Source organism: Aspergillus pseudoviridinutans (assembly GCF_018340605.1).
Source record: "Aspergillus pseudoviridinutans IFM 55266 DNA, scaffold_2, whole genome shotgun sequence".
NCBI classification, from domain to species: domain Eukaryota; kingdom Fungi; phylum Ascomycota; class Eurotiomycetes; order Eurotiales; family Aspergillaceae; genus Aspergillus; species Aspergillus pseudoviridinutans.
In genome coordinates this window covers 1,412,565-1,433,089 of record NW_025091282.1, presented here as the reverse complement: position 1 = coordinate 1,433,089, position 20,525 = coordinate 1,412,565, and the positions used below count along the sequence as shown (strand labels likewise).

The following is a 20,525-nucleotide window of genomic DNA, read 5'->3' as shown; positions in this document are numbered from 1 at the left end:
GGCAGTAGGGAAAAAAACGACCGGAAAGGCTATTACCGCTGCGCCCTTTCCTCCTCAATCTGACTCCTTAAATCAGCAAGGACTTCTTTTCGCTGCGCGAGATGGCTCTTCAACCCCTCAACTTGATCCCCGACGGTCCTGATGTCCTCCCGTAACCGCTCCAGATCCTGACCCGCCTTCGCTCTGCCCGTGCCTTCTCGCAGCTCCCGGAGCTCACGCTCTTTGTATTCCAGAAGCTGAAGAGCCTCCTTCTTAATGAGGGTCCAGTTAGGCCGCCCGTCGTTCCGGGGCCGATCCCTGCGCCCTTCGGAGGCATTATTGGCAGCATCAAGCTTGGCCTGCAGCTCCCCGAGCTCGCGCCGCAGACGCACCTTCTCCCATTCTTCGTCCTGGATTGTGTCGCTGAAGTCCGTGCCCTTGGGCGTGTAGGAGCCCTTTCCGCCCACACCTAAGCGGCTCAGATACGTGTCGCCGAACTTGGCTTTGCGCCCTGTTGGGGTCTCCGTGCCCCCGTCTGCACCCCACCTTTGTGCGGGGCGCGCGTTGTCGATTTGGTAGTCGATCTTGTTGTTCTCAAAGGAAGCGCGGAGCGAGGCGGGGATGGTGCGCGGGATGCGGAAGCCCTCGTGCCGGTAGTTGAGGATGTGCAGGAAGGCAAGGGTGGCGTCTTTGTTGATTGCGGGGGAGGCAGAGGGGTTGACTAGGTTCCATGCGGAGCGAATATCGGTATCTGGGACGTCAAGGGAATCGTACAAGCCTTGTAGTGAATCAACTGTAACCAGCATTAGCCGTGAATGGATGATACGGGGTGAATGCGACTAGGCCAGCGAGACGGTGAGGTGTACGTACATGTGATCTCGCCACGGTTGCTACGGTTGGCGGAATAGATCTCTTCGTATTTAGATTTGTCAGAGGGTTTCATGTACCAGTCGAAGCCGTCTTTCAAGCCTGGTGTATCGTCTTCATCTTCTATGCGCTCAAATTGCTCTGGGCGATCGCTCAGCGCACGGCCAGCTTGGACGAGGTGGGCTTTGGTCTCGGGAACGAGCCAGTCGGGCAATACTCGAGGGACATCTTGTAATTCCTGTCCAGTGAGCCCAGTTAGTGGATGATCACTGTTCGCACTGCGCATGACAGTTCACAACACAGCGCAACGAAGCTCAGTATCAGTAACTTACCCCATTGACAAGGTCGAAGACTAATCGCATAGCAACGCAGAACTCCTCAAAGTCCAGCTCTCCATCGCCGTCAACGTCCGCCAAATCCCATACTTTCTCAAGCTGATTATCGCTAAGCCGACTGTTCCTGAGCACTGAGGCCGCTTGGGAGCTATTTAGACGCGGCTGGCCATTTGCCAATGAGGAGAAGATCTCCCAGTACCGCTCAATTTCCCACTGTTCAATCTTCTTGTTGTTTGACATGGTGGAAGTACGAAGCCGCCTCAACTGTAAATATTACAATTGAATATCTCCGGAATCCGGATATTAGGAACCTTGTACGGAGTATTGGAGGTGTGATGATGATAAGACCCCGTTACCCATTTCGGGCATCCCGCAGTGGCTCCGATGGGGCATCCGGGACAACTTGATTCCGTCAGGGGAAAGGTACGCTACGTAGTTCCGGGGCACGTGATGCTATACGAAGCAGTATAATCACGTGACATATTTTCCCCTAGGAAGGAGACACTGTTGTACTTGGACAGGCAATCCTATACTGTAACTATGGTCTTCTACGCCAGAAGATCGGCAACCATATATGGGGAGAGTTTGGTAGATATCTTATTAGATCTAGCTGAAGTAGTATGGTCTATTGCAGATGGGAAATAGTACATAGCTCCGCAGATCTATCCCTGAGTGGCTGCCCTCCTTACTGGTCCCATGGCTGGTACCAAAATCATCTCGTCCTCTTCTTCCTCGGCTTCCGCATCTTCCCAGTCATCATCACTTTTCTCACTGGGATTGTCTTCCAGGAATTCGAAAGTGTTGGTGACCGTGGTCAGTGGTGTCGTGGGTGAGTATGGTGCTGCAGGATCCGAAGAAGTTTCCCAGCAGCTACTTCCTGGGCTGTCGAACGCAGGGTTTGTTCCTGGAGTTCTTGCTTCGCTGAATGGTGCGAGGGCATCTTCTCCGCTCTGGACATATTCAACACTCATAGGTGACATAAGTCTACCAGGCGTTGTTGGCCGTGAAGGAAGGTGGACATCTGTGAGGTTGATACATGGTATGGCCTCTGGGAACTCCGAATGACGATCAGTGTGTACATCCGAGTCCAAGGTTTCCACGAGCTCGCTTGCGTCTGGGCCAAATGTGGCCTGTTGCAACTCTCGCTGGAACTTCGTCCAACAGGAAATCAACGATGTATCTTCGAGCTCAAGTAAGCCTCGCTGCCAATCCTCGTTGATCGCATTGCGTAGCGACTGCGTGAAATCATCGAGAGCGGAATGACTTGAATTTGCGGCCGAGATTGTTGTGCCGCCAGCTCTTCCGTCAAATTCTTCAGGTCTCGAGGATGCTTTATAAATAACATCGAGAGGTGGTAAGGACCGTACCAATCTTCGTGGATGAACAGACTGCTTCCATGCTTGGAAAAACTTAGCTCTTGGTTGGCCGAGTTTTAAGCGGACGATCAGTCGTCGGGTATGTTCTTCACGATGATAAAGTTTGCGAGGAGGCAGATCTATTTCCTGGTACTGTACCGGAGCTCCTTCAATATCTTCAGTCGTGGGAATAATGCGATGGGGAGGAGTAGCCGGATGAGGCCTACTAGAATCAGCGAAATCGTGTCTGTGGTTATCTATGGTGATTGAACCAACCCCCAACGGAGTCACTGGCCCAGAGGCCATCGGATCTCCCTGGATCTCCCTTCTCTCGGCATCAGATGCATCTTGAGCCGTCGGCATAGTCACGATACTGCCACTCCATTCCCCGGCATAATGTATTTCGATCCCACGCCTTTGCAAGAATCGCCTGGCATTCAGGAGTTCCCCAACCTCACAAAGCAGATAGTCTGTTTCTATGTTGCTTTTGAGCCTCTGTGTGGTCTTGCGGGAAATCTTGCGAAAGACCAGCTTGTGTGGTGTCCTGTTGCGACTCGCCGAGCTGTTATCGATTCTGAGGAGTGCTCTGAGTTGCTTTGCCCTCATCGCATGCAGCGCCGAGTCTTCCATCGCTACGTGATGATCACGGCGTCTGATGAGTTCCTGTAACTCCTCGCGTTCTCTTTCCCCCAAGCCAAGCCTGCTATAGATTGTGGGCCATCTGTAGTTTTGGCTGAGGTTGATGGCGATCTCTGCTTGCAAGCTCGGAGAAAGGTCAGACCATTTGGGATCATGAATGAAACTGATGGACTTGGGAAGAGTCAGTACAGGAATAAGCTGTATTCTCTAGTAAGAAGCATACCTCTGCGGGACGGCCGTCTATGTCTGTCATCGGCTCATCAGGATCGCTATCTTCCATGTCCATATCAGAAGAAGACGACGTTTCTGCAGTTGCCATGATTTCCATGTTTTTGACATAGATAGGATTGAGTTCCCCGTTGCTCGCGATGAGATCCTCAAGCTTATCGATTGAGATATCTTCAAGTCTCTCCCATGTCTCTTTCTCTTCCGTATCCCTCCCGTGAAACTCAATCGAGCTGGCGTCGCGTTGCACCGCTTTAGCTATGCTATTATGCTCAGCTCCCGCCCGATCCTGTTCACCGGGCCTCAATTGGGAGAGATTAGCCGGTTCGAGCGTGGGAAATGCAGCAGGAGGTAGGTTTGAATTGTAATCGATAAAGCGAGGGTTCCTCGGATTTCTAGGTTCGCGCAAAGTCTTCTTTGGTGATGGTGTAATGATTAGCTCGGAGTTGAAGCGCTCAGGTGGCCGGATCCTCTCGCGGAGTCTCATGGTGAGCTCAATTCTAGAGACACAGCTAGATGGTGTTTGGCACTGGACGCCCATTGACGACTTAGCAAGGTTATGAAATGAGGTCGTCAGCATGGAAACCAGACCAGTATGCTCCCTAGGTGGACCAGCCCTTGTCTCTGTGCAGAAGCTGAAGAAGGCTGCCTTTCCAGGTTTGAAGCCGTCAGAGGACGTGTTGTACAGCGGATATGAGGATGAAAAGAAAAGAAAAGGAAAGATAACAGAACTGGATCTGTATTTTCTTGGATAAGATGACAACGATGATCCCTTTGTAAAGGGTTGAATTGTAGCTATTTAGCAAAAGGATCTTTCAGGATAATAGCAGAATGCTAACGCTGTGCATCACACGAGTAAGTGATGTTTGGGTATCTCCGAATTGGGAAACACAGAAAAGAGTCACCAGAAAGAGGAACAAGGAAAACAACTCATGCCGAGACGTCAACTAAGCATTCACCTCTGAGAAGCGCAGTTCCCGTGTTGCAAGACAGATCATTCACGCTAATCAATTTGAACGATCTTGGAATGGTGCAAGAGGCTTTCTACTATCAATCGAACCATCATCCATAATATTCATATTCACGTCCATGTCCATTCCCACTGAATCATCATCCGTAGTTGTAGGCTCATCAAGTCGATCAGCAATGCTTCTTTTTCTAGACACGGTCGCTTGAGGGATTCCTAGAGTCGAGTTCGACGTAGACGATTGTATGGCCTTCTGCACATCCCGTTTGGCATCAAGGATAGACTGGAAGGACGCGAGGAGCTCCCTCAGTGGTTCTTCAATGCAGATACAGAATCTTCGAAGCTGGACGAGATGTGATGCGACTGCCATGTTCAGGTTGAGCATGACCATCAGATACGCTATGACGACCGTGGCCGAGCGCTCGTTGCCAGACTCACAGAAGACAAGGATCTTCTTTCCTGGTGCTCTAGAGCCAGCAGCAGCCCCGGAGGACACGAGATGATCGTTGATGCGGCGTATAGCATAAGGAAATGCCGAGATGAGTTCCTGGTTGTCCATGACATCGACAGCGTCTGCTTCAACTCCCAGCTCCGCACCAACTTTTTCACCAGAAACCAGGCGCGCCTGTGCTGAGCGCTTGTTGCGTATCGCCAGTAGCAACGTGAAACCCTCTTGGGCGAGCCAGGCTTTGTCTTTCAAACAGGACACAGGGCCCAAGTAGAGAAATGGCAGGATTGCTTGCGCCTGTCTTCGCATCATGTACTCCCAGTCTGGCGCCACGACACGATGCACAAAATTCTCCGGACTGACCATCCGGAAGAATCCCGGACTAACAAACTCCCCTTCCTTGAAATCATGAGATGAAGGGCTGATGACTTCCTGAAGAGAGTTGTCCTCATCATAGAATGAAGGTACAGACGTTGTCAGACGACTCTTTGCGCTTCCAGAGATGTATTCATGAGTTCGAACATAATGCGAACCCTCCTGCTCCGACATCGAAGCCTCATTGCAACGAGCCGGAGTCATTATTGCAGAACAGTCTTTCAAGCTTAACTGAGAAGATTTGACGATGGGGTTGCAGATAACTAGAATCTGCTGCCAAAGGAAATATCGCGATAGCTTCTTCTCCTTGTATGGTTTTTAGGAAGCGATGAGAGATTTCATTACTGAGAGTAGATAATGTGAAGGTCATTCAGGGGCAGTAAAAAGTGATCAAACACTGAGTGAGTGAATGTGTGAAGATATGAGGAGCGAGTAGCAATGTCACTACTTGACTTGATCTTTCCCAACATTTTCCTCTTGCCATCAGACTTGCCTCAAGTCATACCTGAGTTTCCAGGCACCACAGCAGGGTCTCCCAGGGTCAGCATCAAAAGCACCCAAAAAGCAGTCGTTGCCTGGGCTGAGTGCCTGATGACTCAGCAATGGCACAGGAATGACCAACTAGTTGTATCTACATGACAGCCACACTCCTTCTGAAATGCATATGAAAGTCGAGCAAGACAGTCAGACAACGGATTTCTCTGAAGAGATTCTTGCCTAGTGATCTGGGTCATTCGTTAATAGATTCTTGATGTCCAGGGACTTTTGACCGTAAGATGGAAACTTGGAGTGTGTGCTCCATCGCAAAAGCGCCTGTTTTAGGCACCGCCTGCGAAATCTACCATGTCATTTCCATTCAGGCATAATCCCAACGTCGTTCAGTTACATGTGATCAGAGCAAGCATGGCAATAAATGGAGAGGAGCTTTTTCCATGAGCCTCATTCACCGAACGGACGGGACATCAGGTCAATTTCACACCTTCTCGCTTACTCGATGTACGAAGCCACTCGTGTCATGGAAATGGATAATAAGGCCACCGGGAACTCAAAGATTCTCAGAGTGTAGACTCTGCGCCGTATGATTAGTCTTCGGTTCATGAAGTTCGTACAACGCAGAGGCCCATGCTAACACCGAATATGGTGAACATACCAGATCCAGGAACGCCCTAACTCGAACACGCGTAGATTCATAGCTAAGTAGACTTATGACTCTCCAATTTACCTCTGAATCCGAAAAGAAGCACCTTGGCAGTCTCAACAAGGGATGGAAGCCTAAGGCGACCCTGGTCCCAAACTCACATGACATACCATACCATCAGCAAAATTGTACTAAATTCGGCAAAGAGAACAAAATCCTAGCGGGTCAAGTCGAGTCATACTCGAAATGGGGGGCCGGTATCCGAAGGATACCGGATTGAGTCAGACCATAGACTACAAGAGTCATCCTTCGTATAGTACGTGTGTCTCCTACTCCGTTACAGGGCCCTACGGATGAGCTAGGAAAGTTAGGAACAAGCTGACAAATCGATACTACAGTCTTATTTGGCTTATGACTTTGGATGGGGAGGGTCTAGGCTTCCAAATGGTGAGGTGGCATGGCAAGTTGATAGTTCGAGGGCCGAGAGGATGGGAAAGTAAGGTGAAATCAGGCTAACGAGTCAAGACAAACATAGCCAGGCAACTTGGTCAATCGTAGCAGCAATTTTCCTTTCCATTAGATCCCAGAGCTATGAAACGAGGGTACCCGATGGCACTCAGATGGATAGTACATAGTAAGAGAGTAAGGTGGTAGAAGAGCTCAGAATTGCGAAGGGGAGTGGTAAGAGAGGGACATTTAAGATAACACCTGGGTATAATTCAGGAATCCAGCAAACAAAGGTAAACAGCCATTAGAACACCGCCTTAGTTGTATGATCGACCTCGAGCAAAACGCCAGATGTGTGTTGTGATGATGCGTTCTGAGATGGACTGACCGACATTAACCTCCCATTGATTTCGAGTAAGCGCAGACCAGAGACCCGTACAAGAAAACGAAAACGCCCGCAAAATGCAACAACTGAAACAAATGTAGAAAGTCATGAAAGCGAAGGCGGATATCGCAAAGCTGAGTCTAGTACCAAGACCTGCGCATCACCCTTGCGACATGGCAGTTTGCGGGATGGTTGGCTGAGGAATGGCCTGCTGCAACCCAGCGACAATTCTCTCTAGTTCTTCGAGTCGGCGATCCTTCTCTTGAACCTCGCGACGCAGTCTCTTCAGTTCATTGCGCAAATCAACCTCGTTTTCTTCATCGCCTGGGAGAGCGACCGAGATATCATCATCAAGAGGGTCGCGCTTCCGCTTAACGGACGGAGGAATTGAAAGAGCATGGTTGCCATCCAGGTCTGGTGTTGAAACCATGGGCAGTTCTGTAGAAGGACCATTCTCAGTGTGCATGTGTCGGCGGCGAAGATGTTCCTTCAAGTTCTCTTGACGCGTGAAACCATTCCCTGTACTGCGGTTGCAGTCGGTGTATGGACACATCAGTGGCTTTTTGGCATTGATGTTCTTTTTGTGAACCTCGCGTTGGTGTCTCAGAAGCCCACCAGAGTATGTGAATCCTTGAATCTTGTCACACCCTGGTTCCAGACACTTGTAGGGACGGTCATGTTTATCCATGTGTTTGCTACAGGTGAAGACGCGTTAGCTCTTCTCAGACGCGCGACAATTTGATCTTAGTATGAACTTACTTCCATTCGCAAGGGCGCCGAAACGTTGGAGGCGACTGCTGGCATTCGGGATGATCGCAATAGATTTGGCCGGCTGCGTTCTTGGGTGGATCCCGCGCTCTTCTGACCGACAGTCGAGGACGAGCGCCTTCCATGAAACCAGGAGGCATTTGCTCATTCATCTTTGGAACAGGCGACAGAGAGTCCGGAGCTGGGACAAGGACAGCTGTAGGTACTCCGGGACCTTCACTTCGTGGGCTTGGATAGTCAGAGCCGTCACCCATATCGCAAGTACAGCCCCGCCGCTCAGTCGAGATTGGGGGCCTAGTTTGGGGGAAATTCGAGTATGAAGCGACACAAGACTCGAGAGCCAAACAATAATACGATCTAAGGATAAGAGGAGAGAAATAAATCAAATTTGAGAGGCAGTAATGCTGATATAAATCCGTCAGTGACTTGATCTCGTGGGTGGCGCTCAAGTAGAGATGTTGGTTCCTTACGAGGACGACGGGGTTGCCGATTTTTTCAGGCGTTCAGGTAGCAAGGCATCCACTAGCGAATGACTAATAGAATTTGGCGAGCCGCCACATCAAAATCATGTGATCGCGTGCTACCAGCTATTGTTGGGAAACAAAGAATGCAAGGATATCTCAAGACTTGGTGAAGCGGATGCGATGATATACTCCAGAGTACTGTGATTCACCCCCAGACGACTTGAATATTGTGTCGATACTGCTGCACACGTGGTGTGATGTATGTCGCGTTGTGATCGTTATAGCCAGTCAAGACCCGAAGCGGAAAGTCGACATCTAGTGGCACCGAGGATGAGACCTTGGGTCGTAATTATATTCAGTGAGTCATCTGCGTAGGAATCAGGCAGCCGGATCAGTCATAAATTGATTTATTAGGGTATTATTGGTAAGTAGTGACAAAAGTATCCGCATAAATCCTACCTAGTTCAACATTAGAGAGGATCTCGAAAGTGATGCTTGACAGCAGCCGCCACAGAATGCCAGCCAATCATAGTGGCGCAGCCGTACTGAGGATTCGTACCCTCAGCCACCGTCGATCGCTCTTCACCGCCCTGGACCAGTCTACGAATTCATCAGATTTAAGATATTTTCAGCTCATCATCATCCTAATCCAGTGATCTTGATCCCTGCTTCTGCAGGCTTGCTAGTAGCCCGACTCAGATCCATCTCTGCCAGGCCACGTCAAAGTCAGCGTGTACCTGAGGTACCCAATCTTCTGACCGCTGGGGCACGAGTATGAAACCGGCGGTTGTAGCCCAATCCGGATTATGGCCTGGCTGGTCCAAGGAGTCGGCAGCCTAGGAAGCCAGGCATTCGCGACAGGAGATGCCGCAGTTGCCCTGCGGGTATACGGAGTCTTCCCATTCGCTAAAGAGACTTTCGCCTTCACCCAATTGTCATTTTGCTACCAGTATATTTATACCACCTTACTAATGCGCATCACCTTCATTCTCGGGATTGATTTGCGTCGAGTCAAGCACAGCTATACACGACATGAGGCACACGAAACTCAATATACACCCAGTAAGGGTGATACTTCCGCCAACAACAGGTCGCACTGTATGTGGCAAAGCAGCTCTGTTCTTGGATAGAGTATCATTCGGCTCCGAAGGCCGCCTTGCAGACCCAAACATAAGAGAGTACAAGATCATGGTCAACATAGCCATCGAATAGGCACCTCAGTTCTTCCTTCTAGAAGTTGTAGAAAATGTTTATCCGGCACGCCAACATGCAGAATGGTAATTCGACTAGATGAGCGAAAATAGCAGACTACTGTTCTTGCAGTGGCGCAGCACAACAGTCCAGCAATCCGGCTGGAAACCGCGGGAGTTCACAGTTCTGCACAAATTTTATCGAATCCAAAAGGTAAAGGAGCGATAATTCACGGAGATCGGAGCGGGTTTCCTGGATTTCGACCATGTGGCCTACAACTGTTGTGGCCTGGTCCAGTAGACTAAATTATGGTTGTGGCTGAGTCTGCAGAGTGATGTACACAGAGAGACTGCTAAACCCGAGTTAAGACATCCTACTAAATCCTGCGACGTATGATCAAAGTTTCGAATCTTGCAGAATGCCAAGCATGCATGATTTGTAGATGCCTGTCTTGAGAAGGAGTGATTATCGGCCGGGATGTTGAAATCTATCTATATTTTATATTGGGCGCTGAAGGTACTGGTCAGAATGACAGTTGCAGGCATCTATTTATTTGCCAAGGCCGAGCTACTTGTTTCTACGTTCAGCATTTCATCTAGAAAGGTAGTGATTTAACGAATGACAATAGTTGGATTTCAGTGCAAGAGATTGCAGCTCGGCGAAGCGCACATCGCTAGGGAGTTTCATGCGGTGGACCAGCAAGCCAGAGGAGGGCAACGACCTTGCCCAGCTAGCGCCACGAAGACCGTTGCCAAATCCCCGCATAGCCCTAGCAATGCCACGAAGCCGAGCCAACGAAGTGAAAATGTAAATAGTGGCAAGCAGGAATAATCAGAAATGGCAGAATGTCGCTGACAACATCTTTGTCATAAGCGCGATCTTGTTCAATCACCCTTTAAGGATATTGAACTGGCCAGCAGCCTCGAAATCGCCAAGTGTTGAGGGCAAGTGCAAGCCGGAACAGGACAAGAAAGATTTCATACGTTGATGATCCAAAGTCATCCAGCTCAGCCATGATGCGCGTGGACATGATGAACGCTGCCAGTCAAGACGCTCCTTTCACGGATCATCAAGCGCCTCTTAAGAATACTAAGAATGGCAACTACTCGCAGACGTCTCTGATTCATGTGGGGTGGCAGAAAAATGACTGTGAGATCATTGAAAGGAGAGACCTCGCCACTGGCGCAACGTTCTTTCCACCAATGCAGCCCGACCTAGGCATATGATGGAGATCTGTCAAGTCCAATCAAGCACCTGACAACTCTCGCAGGCCATCGGTCGTATTTGGAGGATTTGGAAATCGACAGTTGCCCACATCATGGAGGTACTGCATGCTTCTGAAGCCACCCTAAATGGCGTTGTCTATAGTATCACCGAAATCAATCGTAGTTACCTCCGACCTGACTCGCAAAAGCGGTGGAGACGCTGCGAGTGTCATCATCGTCATGGACATGTCCAGGAACACCGCGAGTAACACGAATGCTGGCAGAGCTTCCTCCAAAGATGCTACCGTTGTCTGGAACGCCAGCCCTGTACGGCTCCCGTCCGCCCGATTCCACATAACGTTTCAACCTGTCGGACTGACTGAGACTAGGCTGCTTGCTCATGTCGTTGATGCTCAAGCCAGCAAGGCTAACACCGCCCTGATCGGCGCTCCTTCCGTCAATGATACTGCCCGTAATATCGGACTCGGTAGCTGCTACGGATTCCCCAGTAACGCTAGGTGCTCCTTTTCCTCTGGCGCCATTAGCTCGTCTAGCGCCAGGAAGAGCAGGCCAGGAGTCTGCAAAGTTCTGGAACATTGGTGGATATCCTGAGGGGATACTGACGCCTCCAAGGGCGGAGGAGTGTACGGAAGAGACGTCGTCGGGAATATAACCAATCACCGAGCCGGTGTCATGGAATTCATTTCGGTGACCGTTCCGACCATTCATCATTCCACTGGTGACGTTGGATGCATGGTTGTAAGCCATCTGGAACCGTTGTGGACCTCTATATGACTGCTTTGGACGACTGAATTGAATAAGAGATTCCTGAAGGTTGGACAAGGGCCCTTCCACAAGACAGTGTCTTTCCTTGAAATGTTGCAGTAGACAGTTCCACAGTGGATGCTTGGACAAAACCTTGGGATTTCCAAGAATGACCAGACCATACTTCGCTCGGGTAAGCGCAACGTTCAAACGACGCGGATCACTCAAGAAACCGATGCCTTGGTGGTCATTGGAACGCACACAGGAAAGAATAATGAAGTCTTTCTCTCGACCTTGGAAAGCATCAACCGAAGCGACTTCGATTTCTTTGTAGTGCTCCTTCTTGAACGTGCCATTGGCCTGCATAGAGCTGACAATGTAGCTACGTTGACCCTCGTAAGGCGTGATGATACCAATGTCGGCTGGTTGCACACCGGCCTTGAAAAAGCGGGTCACGATTTTCTCCACATTTGTAGCTTCCGTTCGGTTGAGATACGAAGTTCCTGACGCCGAAATCTCTTCGTTGCCAAGGTTCGACCAGAACATCATGGGACTGTCAACGACAGGCCAAGGGAAATCCACGTCACGGCGAAGTCGGTCAAAAGCAGAGACACCATTTTGCAAAGAACCTTCATAAAACATATTCGACGGAAACTCTGACAAACACGGGTGCATACGGTACTGCACATTCAGTCGAATAGGGGAGCAGCCGAGGATAACAAGCCGCTCGAAGAGGGATTGGTTCAGACCCGCTTTGGCCGCTTTCTTGTTCATAATAACAGGTCCAAGCTGCTGGTGATCACCGACGAGAACGACCTGCTTGCAACCAAGGACCAGTGGAATCATACACTCAGGCTCAGCCGACTGCGTCGATTCATCGATCAAGACGGTGCGGAATTTGAGCTTGGCAAGTCGTGGGTCGCCAGCACCGACACAAGTGCAGCAAATGACGTCGGCATTGTTCAGAATCTCACGCTCTGCCGAACGAGTGAGTTGCTTCAAGCGCTTCTCGTCTTGACTTGACAATTCGCCCAGCTCGGCCTTGAGCTGATTAAGCTTAATGAGCTCAATGTTGCTGTCATTCAGGCGAACTTGCTCGTGCAGGGAAAGGAAGCCCACGGGTGACTCAACGTCCTCACGCGACTTGGCAGTCACACGTACTGTCTTGAGACCGGTCCTGTGAATACGCTCGCACAGCTGATCGACCGCCACGTTGGATGGCGCGCAGACCAAGACTTGACCTCCGTTGATCTTGGCGAGATGGTAAATAATCGTGGCAGACGTAACAGTCTTTCCGGTTCCTGGGGGACCCTGAATCAAGCTCATGGGCCGCTGTAGCACACTCTTAACTGCATTGATCTGGCTTCCGTTGAGCTCAGGTAGGCCAGGAACACTGAATTTCTTCGGTAGCTGAGTCTTCATAGGAGCAGCGGCAACTTCATGTCCCAGGAGACGATGGAAAATATAGCCGGACACGCTCATCTCGTCAACAGCGAAAGTTTTCATGGCGAGCTGCATACGATCGAATGAGGTTGATTTCCAGACATAGTCCGCAGCGAAGTTGTGCGTGCATTCGGTGGGTACAGATTTGTGATCGCCCTTAGCGCGCAGCTCGATCGTCACTTCATCAGACTGATTGTTGGGGATCTTTATGACGTATCCCACGCCCTCCCACTTGGGACGTAGCTCACCCGTGTACTTGAGGCGCATCTCATCTCCGACGGCCAATTTCACGTCTCCAAGTTCGAGCTTTGGCAGAATAAAGCTGGCAAGATGTTTGTTGTTTAAGCCCAGGTCCCAACGAACGATGAGACCATCCTGTGACTGAGACTCCTTCAGCTTACGGTCGTAGTCTGCTTCAATCTTGACCAGGGGCCCGAAGATGTTTTGGTACTGAAATGCATCGTCGTAGCGCAAGAGAACAGGCGCGGGTTCGTCATCTACCGCCGTAGCTTTCTCCAAGTCTGCGAGAGTTGCCTGAGAATTCTCCTTCCACATTTCTTCCAGTTTTGCGATCAACTGCGGGCTAAGATGCCGGGCCCGGAGCTGCTCTTGATCTGATGGAGCGGCAACAAGCCATGGCAGGAATGAGCGATCCTCAATCAGTGGCTGCCAGCGCGAAGTGTCCCAGTTCATATCCTTTGAAGACGGCATGGCAGCACAGGGCTGACGACAAAGCAAAACCACGACTGTGTCGGATTTGGCTGGAATAAAGCCCAGTAGAAAAACGTTCTTAGTTCCGCAGTTGTAGCACTCCAGGATAGTGTCACCCAGGGACGAGGCAGGGTGAAGCTGAACCTCCTTGTGGCGAGCTCGGACAAGATGGTTGACGATATGTGAAGAGGATGTGTTGCCACGAGCACTGCAAAACCACTTGCTGCAAGCCAGACATTTTACCACACTGCTCGGATTATGAATACCGCAATAACTATAGCAAGGAAGATAGACGTTAGCGAAAGATTCGGACCAGAGAGAAACATGGCGTTACTCACGCGCATGCATGCGGGGGGAGCTCCTTTTCCTCCTCAAGGTTGCCATCATTTTGCCTGCGGCCAGTCACAGCGGCGCTGGTAACACTGTCCACATCGTCGTCACCAAAATTATCCGATCCATCATCTTCATCATCGTGTCTCCTTGGGCGCGGACCACCGCTCATGTTCAAAGTAGTCTCATCGAGATCCGCTGGAGCCCTACCATCGCCAATAGCAGCCATAGTCGGCCTGAAGTCGGAGCTTAATGGATTATCAAGTAGCAGAAAGGTCTAGCTCGTGTTGCTGACTCTAGGCAAGGAGAGCAGTACCACTCTGAGCTGAACGTTTCGAGAGAGACGGTAGCGTGGCAACCGCGACGGAAATCGAAGATGCCGGAAATGAGGGAACCAAATGAGCGTCAGGACAAGCCAGTCGTCCTAAATGAATGAGCAAAGGCACAATCCTCAGTCCTTCTAAAGATCCAGTGTACCACAGTAGAGGGGCACCGGAATGAGAGAAACTAAGTTCGGTCTTAGTAAGTCAACTTATATTAGCATACCAGATACACAGAACATACCGGTTGATCTCCAATACCCTAGCCCACTTGACTTAGCCTTCCGTCACTATGAACCCAGCGAACGAAAGTCGCTAATCCTGAAATCAGGATGGTTGTAGTTGGCAGGACTTTGTGAGAGCGAGCGAGTCAGTGGACTGCGATCGGCTTTGGATGTTTTAAGTTATCGGACCTTTTGCCGCCAGAAGCCCACAGTCCGGTAGCCGGTTCAGGCCAGTGGCGCAGCTTTTCTGGAGAAAAAAAAGTTGTTCAGCGGACCAGATTCGACAAGCAATCATACAGACCACTCCAAATTCTCTAAAAAAGATGCTGGTAAGTAATATGTCGCTGGCATACACCTTGTCGGGATTTTCCGACTTTTTATAAATTCCCAGAAGGTTTCTGACCGACACCTAGCGCCGTCAAGCCCGTGAGCGTCGAGACTATCTCTATCGGAGAGCTCTGCTTCTCCGCGATGCCTCCATCGCCGAAAAAAGAGCTCAACTCAAGGCTTCTTTGGCTACCGGAAAGACTCTTGACCCCTCAATAGCGAATGACAAAACGCTCCGTGAAGACTTCAAATACGATGAATCATTACCGACGGCCGACAAACAGAACAAAGAGACCGACTATGCTGACCTCGATGATGAATACGCTCTCACCTCTGGTATTATTGACCCTCGTCCGATTGTCACCACCTCCCGGTCACCCTCCGTCCGTCTAGGCACATTTGCGAAGGAAATTCGATTGCTTCTACCGACCTCAATCCGCCTGAATCGGGGTAACCTTGTCCTTCCCGATCTCGTGTCGAGCGCAAATGCCGCCGCGCTGACAGACATGGTTCTCTTACACGAACACCGTGGAACGCCCACCGCGATGACCATCTCTCATCTTCCTCATGGCCCGACAGCCAGTTTCTCGTTGCACAATGTCGTTCTCCGTGCAGATATCCCCAATGCGGCCCGTGGGACTGTTTCGGAGAGCTACCCTCACCTAGTCTTTGAGGGTTTTAAATCGAAGCTCGGTCTCCGTGTGGTTCAGATTCTGAAGCATCTGTTCCCACCTCGTGAGGCTGGTAAGGTCGGCAACCGTGTTGTGACCTTCGTGAATAAGGAGGATAATATTGAGGTTCGGCACCATGTCTTCGTTAAGACTGGGTACCGGGATGTCGAGTTGGCTGAGGTTGGCCCGCGAATGACAATGAGACTTTTTGAAATCCGTGGCGGCTCGCTGGAGAAGGGCTCAAGTGGCGATGTCGAATGGGCTCTCACGCAGTACACAAGAACCAGCAAGAAGAAGGACTATCTGTGAGCATGTGGGACATCGACCGGAGGCAGTGGTTCTATGTATATTCCTACGGATGCAAAAAGTTTACTTGGCGCACAAGGTGTTTGGGAGGGATCAAAGTGCTTGATGTTTGGTAGCACTGCATCATTATTCATTAGATTGGTTATACCCACATTGAGAGGAAAGTCAAATTCGCTTCAAAGTCTTCTGCAAAAACCGTAAGAAATGACGATCCTCGACTGAAGCTGTTCGTTGGGAGATAGCAAGGCTAGCTACTTGTGACAAACCTGTAGCTCTGAAATAATGAACAAGAGTGCACCATAGCTCGGCAGCCCAGAGAACAATGAAAAGAGAAGGAGAATATCATCGAGTAGATAAGGCAGCGCTCAAGCAAGACAGACCCATCACCTGTAACACAACCCTAAAATGGCCGAGGTTGCCAACAGTGGCAACGATACACCCATGCTCAAGGCTTCTGTAAGCGGATATTTCCAGTTAGACGAAGACCGGTCCCCCTAATGAATACTGCAATTGTATGGCTAGCTTATGGGATCAATATTATCGCACTTTTGCGGAATCAACCATTGGCCTCGAAAGAACTGACCCCTGCTTTTCAGAAACACCATGTGCGCAGGCTTAGGTCTTTGACTGATTCGTCTTTACTATCCGGCGGCGTCAAAGGACCACGGTCATCGTTGCTCGAGCCGATAGCGATTTGCTCAGCACCCTGGTCCGCTGCAAATCTTCGAGTCTCAACCTGGCGAAGAAAGTTCGAAAGAAGAGATCTGCCAGTTTCATAGTAAAACCAGCCCTCGTGGGGTGGAAGTTCCTTTCCATCAACGTCCTGCTTTGGAGGCACTAGGATCCCATCCAGTCGACGCTCCCAATCCTTCCCCGTCTTGGCCGCGAAAAAGTCTCTGAATGCTGCTATCGCAGTGTTCTGGTCACTGCCGGGAGACGCGAGAATCTCGTCAGTGGACTTTCCGGTGCGACTGTACTTTGCTTGCGTTGCGTAAGTGTGAGGAACGTCGTTTGACTCGTGGACCTACAGATATATCAGCTTATGCTGTGAGCACGAAGAGGTTGCTTGGCCCTTCAGAGGCAGGGGCTTACCTTGATCTGGAATTTCTCGCGTGTATTGTTCCGAGATAAATGGCGGTAAATAGTAGCGCTGTACGTTTCCCCGGTGCTCTTGTCAACATAGATGTGATAGTTCACTTGACGTTAGGAGTCTGTCAGACCGCATAAGCACAACCCTGTTAGGGAAACATACCTGCAGTTAAGGCTTTCCCCTTGCTGGTTCGAGACTTTGGCTTAGACGAATCGTTTCCAGGTGCTTGGCTACAGTCAATATCTTGAAGAATCAACAATATTACGACCACACTTACCCGATGACTTGTCCTTAGCCTTCAACTGCCTCGTCTGGACCTTTGCGGCTCGTCTCTGTTTCTTTTTCTCTTTGTTCGAGATATTCGCCAAGAGGTAGGCTCCCTCAGGCTTCGGCTTACGGGTTTTGGACTGCAAAGAATCCTCGAGCCAGTCGTAGGTCACTATCTTGACTGTTTCCAGAAGCTTGGCTTTTTGAACTGTTCCATGGGCAACCTTAGTAAAAATGCGTAGTCTCGGCTGCAAAAGGGAATTATGGGTGCCACACCTGCTTCGACATTCTTTTCGAAGGTGTCCTTCGTGGTAATCAAGTGCGTAACTTCCTCGGTGACCTCCTTCGAGAAGGTCCCTCCATGGGCTCGTATCCACTGTGGGATCTTATCCCCGTGGACAGGGAACTTGCCAATGGCACAAGCGTGGATATTTTTAAATGTCTTTCCCATGGTTTCTAGAGGCGAGGTGGTAGCTTGAGTTTGATGAAAGTGGCAATAAAATCAGAGGTCAAGGTCAAAGAAGCAGAGCACACTGGAGATTTTTAGCAGATGTGTTAGTGATGAGGAAGGGAGGAGCAAGAAGCATCGTAGTTGTAGTACTATCAGGGCTGATACTGAATTGCATGCGATGTGTTACTAACCCTCAGGAAGACAAAGAATTGGCAATGAGATAACCCAAATATATTCATTTCAGTGAAACCGCTAGGAGTATTTAGAGAAACTTCAGAAAAGACATGAAATGTTTCTGAATCCCGGAAATAATGAGATATATGTAACCCGAAAGTGATCCAAGATAAGATATGAGTGAGACATGATCTTGGAGAACGTAAGCCTTCTAGTCATAAAAGAGTCATCAACTCATCATACCAGATATGCCACAGAGCAAGGCAAAGAGCTTTCTGCATTAAGCTTCAAAGGTTTTCACAGCTTGCACAAAAGCACGAATTTTGGCAGGATCTTGTGAACCATCAGATTCCACACCAGAACTCACATCAACCCCAACCACTTTGTGTCCGGAGTCTCCCAGCTTCTTGATGGTATCAACAACGTTGCAAGGGTCCAAGCCACCTGCCAGAATAACTCGTAGTCCATCATCGCCACCAAGGACTTTCTGAACACGCGCCTGATCGAGAAGCTCACCAGAGCCACCTGCACCGGAATCGAGCAAAGGCAAGTTGTGATAAGCTCTGCGTGCAATACCAGACTCATCCAAGGCAAATTTACGAATGACAGGCACAGGAATTAGGCTGGCCCATTCGAGGGGTTCTGACCCATGCAGCTGCACGACGTCCAAACCTAGTTTTTGCTGCTTGTCCAGGATGTAAGCCAATGGTTGATTTTGGAACACTCCTACAAGCAGAGCCCGCGTGGGATGACGAAGGACGCGGGTAGAATGATCAAAGAAGTCGGAGGAAGAAGTATTGGCGGGCGACGTGGAGTCAGGCTGGACAGAAGGGCGCTGGGTTGACTTCACTACCTGAGCAATGCGCAGAGCGACATCGTCGGGTACACATCGTTTACGACCTTCCACAAGGATAATACCAACCAGATCTGCACCAGCCTCAACAGCGGCACGTGCACCCTCTTCCGACCGAGTTCCACATATCTTCACCAATCGTGAGCTCGGCGCCGACTTGGAGTTATTTTCGGCATTTCCCCCTAATAGTTCTGCAACAAAGGCAGATGTGTTTGGGGCCCGCATCAGCGCCTCGCCGACAAGGATAGCCTTCACTCCATCCTTTTTGTAGGCCTCCACATCCTTTGGTCCAGAGATACCACTGAGAGCACAAACGATGGTACTTTCAGGTACCAGGTCCATCAACCGACTCGTTGTGCCAAGATCGACCTCAAAGCTTGTCAGATCCCGGTTGTTGACGCCCACCACCTCGGCGCCCAGTTCAACGGCAATTTTCATCTCTTCTGGGGTGTTGACTTCGACGAGAGGCTCCATCCCAAGACTACGAGAGTAATTGTAAAGCCTCGTAAGAAGCTCAACACTCAGCATCTTCACGATGAGCAGGACGGTATCGGCACCAGCTAGGCGTGCCTCCAAAATTTGATATTCGTCAAAAATGAATTCTTTCCGAAGGACAGCTGGCCGGTTGGGCAAGCCCTCCAGACTCTGACGGACGGCTCGCAGATCCTCGATGCTGCCTTTGAACCATTCTGGCTCAGTGAGAACTGAGATGACACTAGCTCCAGCCTTAGCATATTGTCGGGCCTGAGCCGGGGCACACGCCGTCTCCGCAATCATGCCCTTGGATGGAGAAGCTCGCTTGATCTCTGCCATCAACGATAGTGGATAGGGGGACTGTCTGAGGCGAGCAGGAAATGAAATCTGAGGTGGCGCAAGGCTGAGGTCGTAGGCAGCCTGAAGATCTTCAGGACGTTGCGATGGAATCAATTTCTGAACAGCAACGGCTGCTCTCCGGTGATCATAGATCTTATTCAGGATGGATGTCTTCTTGTCTACCTTTGGTGCGGTGCTGCTCACCTTGGCCGAGCCGGATGAGGATTTGCCGTTGGCCTCCCAGGTCCCTGCTGTAAGCTTCAAGAAGTTCCTGAACATGGTGCGGCCATGCTCCGTGAGAATACTTTCCGGGTGGAACTGGACACCTTCCACTGCGTATTGCTTGTGTCTGATTCCCATGATAACGTCCTTGCCGCTGCCATCGTTCAATGGGACAGTTGACGTAACTTCCAGACAGTCTGGGACAGTCGCATGCGTTCCAGCCAACGAGTGATATCGAGTCACTTCAACCGCAGGAGGCAGACCTTCATAGACACCTCTGCCGTCATGCTTCAGTATCGATGTCTTGCCATGCAGGATTTCACCGAAAACGTCGACCTTTCCACCAAAAGACGTGATCATACATTGCTGTCCCATGCAAACACCGAATACAGGTATTTTCCCACCGAAGTACTTAATGGCCGCATTACTGATACCGGCATCTGTTTCTGGATGGCCTGGGCCAGGACTAATGACCAGTTGAGTCGGCTTCTTGGCAATCAGCTCTTCCAAGGTGATCTCGTCATTGCGAAAAACCGTGACGGTGGCTCCCTCTAAAACAAGATATTGGTATACGTTCCAGGTGAAAGAATCGTAATTGTCAATGAGAATGACATTCGAGGCACTGGCCAGCTGTGCGGCTTTGGTGGGATGGCGGGGAGAATGGTCAACGAGATCGGAGCTCGCCATGACTGAGACTTGGAGCAGGAAAGATTCAAGGTCGCTTTCACTATGAGGGAGATGAACAAAGACTGCGTTAGATTTGCGCTTGA

The 20,525-nt window shown here is 50.1% G+C and overlaps 7 protein-coding genes across 7 annotated transcripts; 1 reads left to right on the top strand and 6 right to left on the bottom strand.

The window, feature by feature from the left end:
• Nucleotides 1-32: 32 nt before the first annotated feature.
• Nucleotides 33-1,421, bottom strand: end3 (cytoskeletal adaptor protein SagA; the record flags this gene model as incomplete). Its single annotated transcript, XM_043298541.1, has 3 exons — nucleotides 33-772; nucleotides 850-1,084; nucleotides 1,179-1,421. 3 exons carry the CDS (start codon nucleotides 1,419-1,421, stop codon nucleotides 33-35), a joined length of 1,218 nt encoding a protein of 405 aa, XP_043154476.1.
• Nucleotides 1,422-1,843: 422 nt separating this feature from the next.
• Nucleotides 1,844-3,887, bottom strand: Asppvi_002558 (uncharacterized protein; the record flags this gene model as incomplete). The annotated part of the gene is made up of 2 exons (XM_043298540.1): nucleotides 1,844-3,346; nucleotides 3,399-3,887. The coding sequence occupies 2 exons, from the start codon at nucleotides 3,885-3,887 to the stop codon at nucleotides 1,844-1,846; spliced, it is 1,992 nt and encodes a 663-aa protein (XP_043154475.1).
• Nucleotides 3,888-4,407: 520 nt separating this feature from the next.
• Nucleotides 4,408-5,394, bottom strand: Asppvi_002557 (dual specificity protein phosphatase family protein; the record flags this gene model as incomplete). The annotated part of the gene is made up of 1 exon (XM_043298539.1): nucleotides 4,408-5,394. One exon carries the CDS (start codon nucleotides 5,392-5,394, stop codon nucleotides 4,408-4,410), a length of 987 nt encoding a protein of 328 aa, XP_043154474.1.
• Nucleotides 5,395-7,320: 1,926 nt separating this feature from the next.
• On the bottom strand, nucleotides 7,321-8,182 carry Asppvi_002556 (putative C2H2 transcription factor; the record flags this gene model as incomplete). The annotated part of the gene is made up of 2 exons (XM_043298538.1): nucleotides 7,321-7,855; nucleotides 7,920-8,182. 2 exons carry the CDS (start codon nucleotides 8,180-8,182, stop codon nucleotides 7,321-7,323), a joined length of 798 nt encoding a protein of 265 aa, XP_043154473.1.
• A 6,722-nt stretch (nucleotides 8,183-14,904) lies between these two features.
• Asppvi_002555 (snoRNA-binding rRNA-processing protein IMP4) lies at nucleotides 14,905-15,888 on the top strand (the record flags this gene model as incomplete). The annotated part of the gene is made up of 2 exons (XM_043298537.1): nucleotides 14,905-14,910; nucleotides 14,995-15,888. The coding sequence occupies 2 exons, from the start codon at nucleotides 14,905-14,907 to the stop codon at nucleotides 15,886-15,888; spliced, it is 900 nt and encodes a 299-aa protein (XP_043154472.1).
• Nucleotides 15,889-16,477: 589 nt separating this feature from the next.
• Asppvi_002554 (BRCT domain protein) lies at nucleotides 16,478-17,693 on the bottom strand (the record flags this gene model as incomplete). The annotated part of the gene is made up of 5 exons (XM_043298536.1): nucleotides 16,478-16,909; nucleotides 16,978-17,081; nucleotides 17,138-17,200; nucleotides 17,253-17,450; nucleotides 17,519-17,693. 5 exons carry the CDS (start codon nucleotides 17,691-17,693, stop codon nucleotides 16,478-16,480), a joined length of 972 nt encoding a protein of 323 aa, XP_043154471.1.
• Nucleotides 17,694-18,147: 454 nt separating this feature from the next.
• Asppvi_002553 (bifunctional anthranilate synthase/indole-3-glycerol-phosphate synthase) lies at nucleotides 18,148-20,442 on the bottom strand (the record flags this gene model as incomplete). Its single annotated transcript, XM_043298535.1, has 1 exon — nucleotides 18,148-20,442. One exon carries the CDS (start codon nucleotides 20,440-20,442, stop codon nucleotides 18,148-18,150), a length of 2,295 nt encoding a protein of 764 aa, XP_043154470.1.
• Between the last annotated feature and the right edge of the window lie 83 nt (nucleotides 20,443-20,525).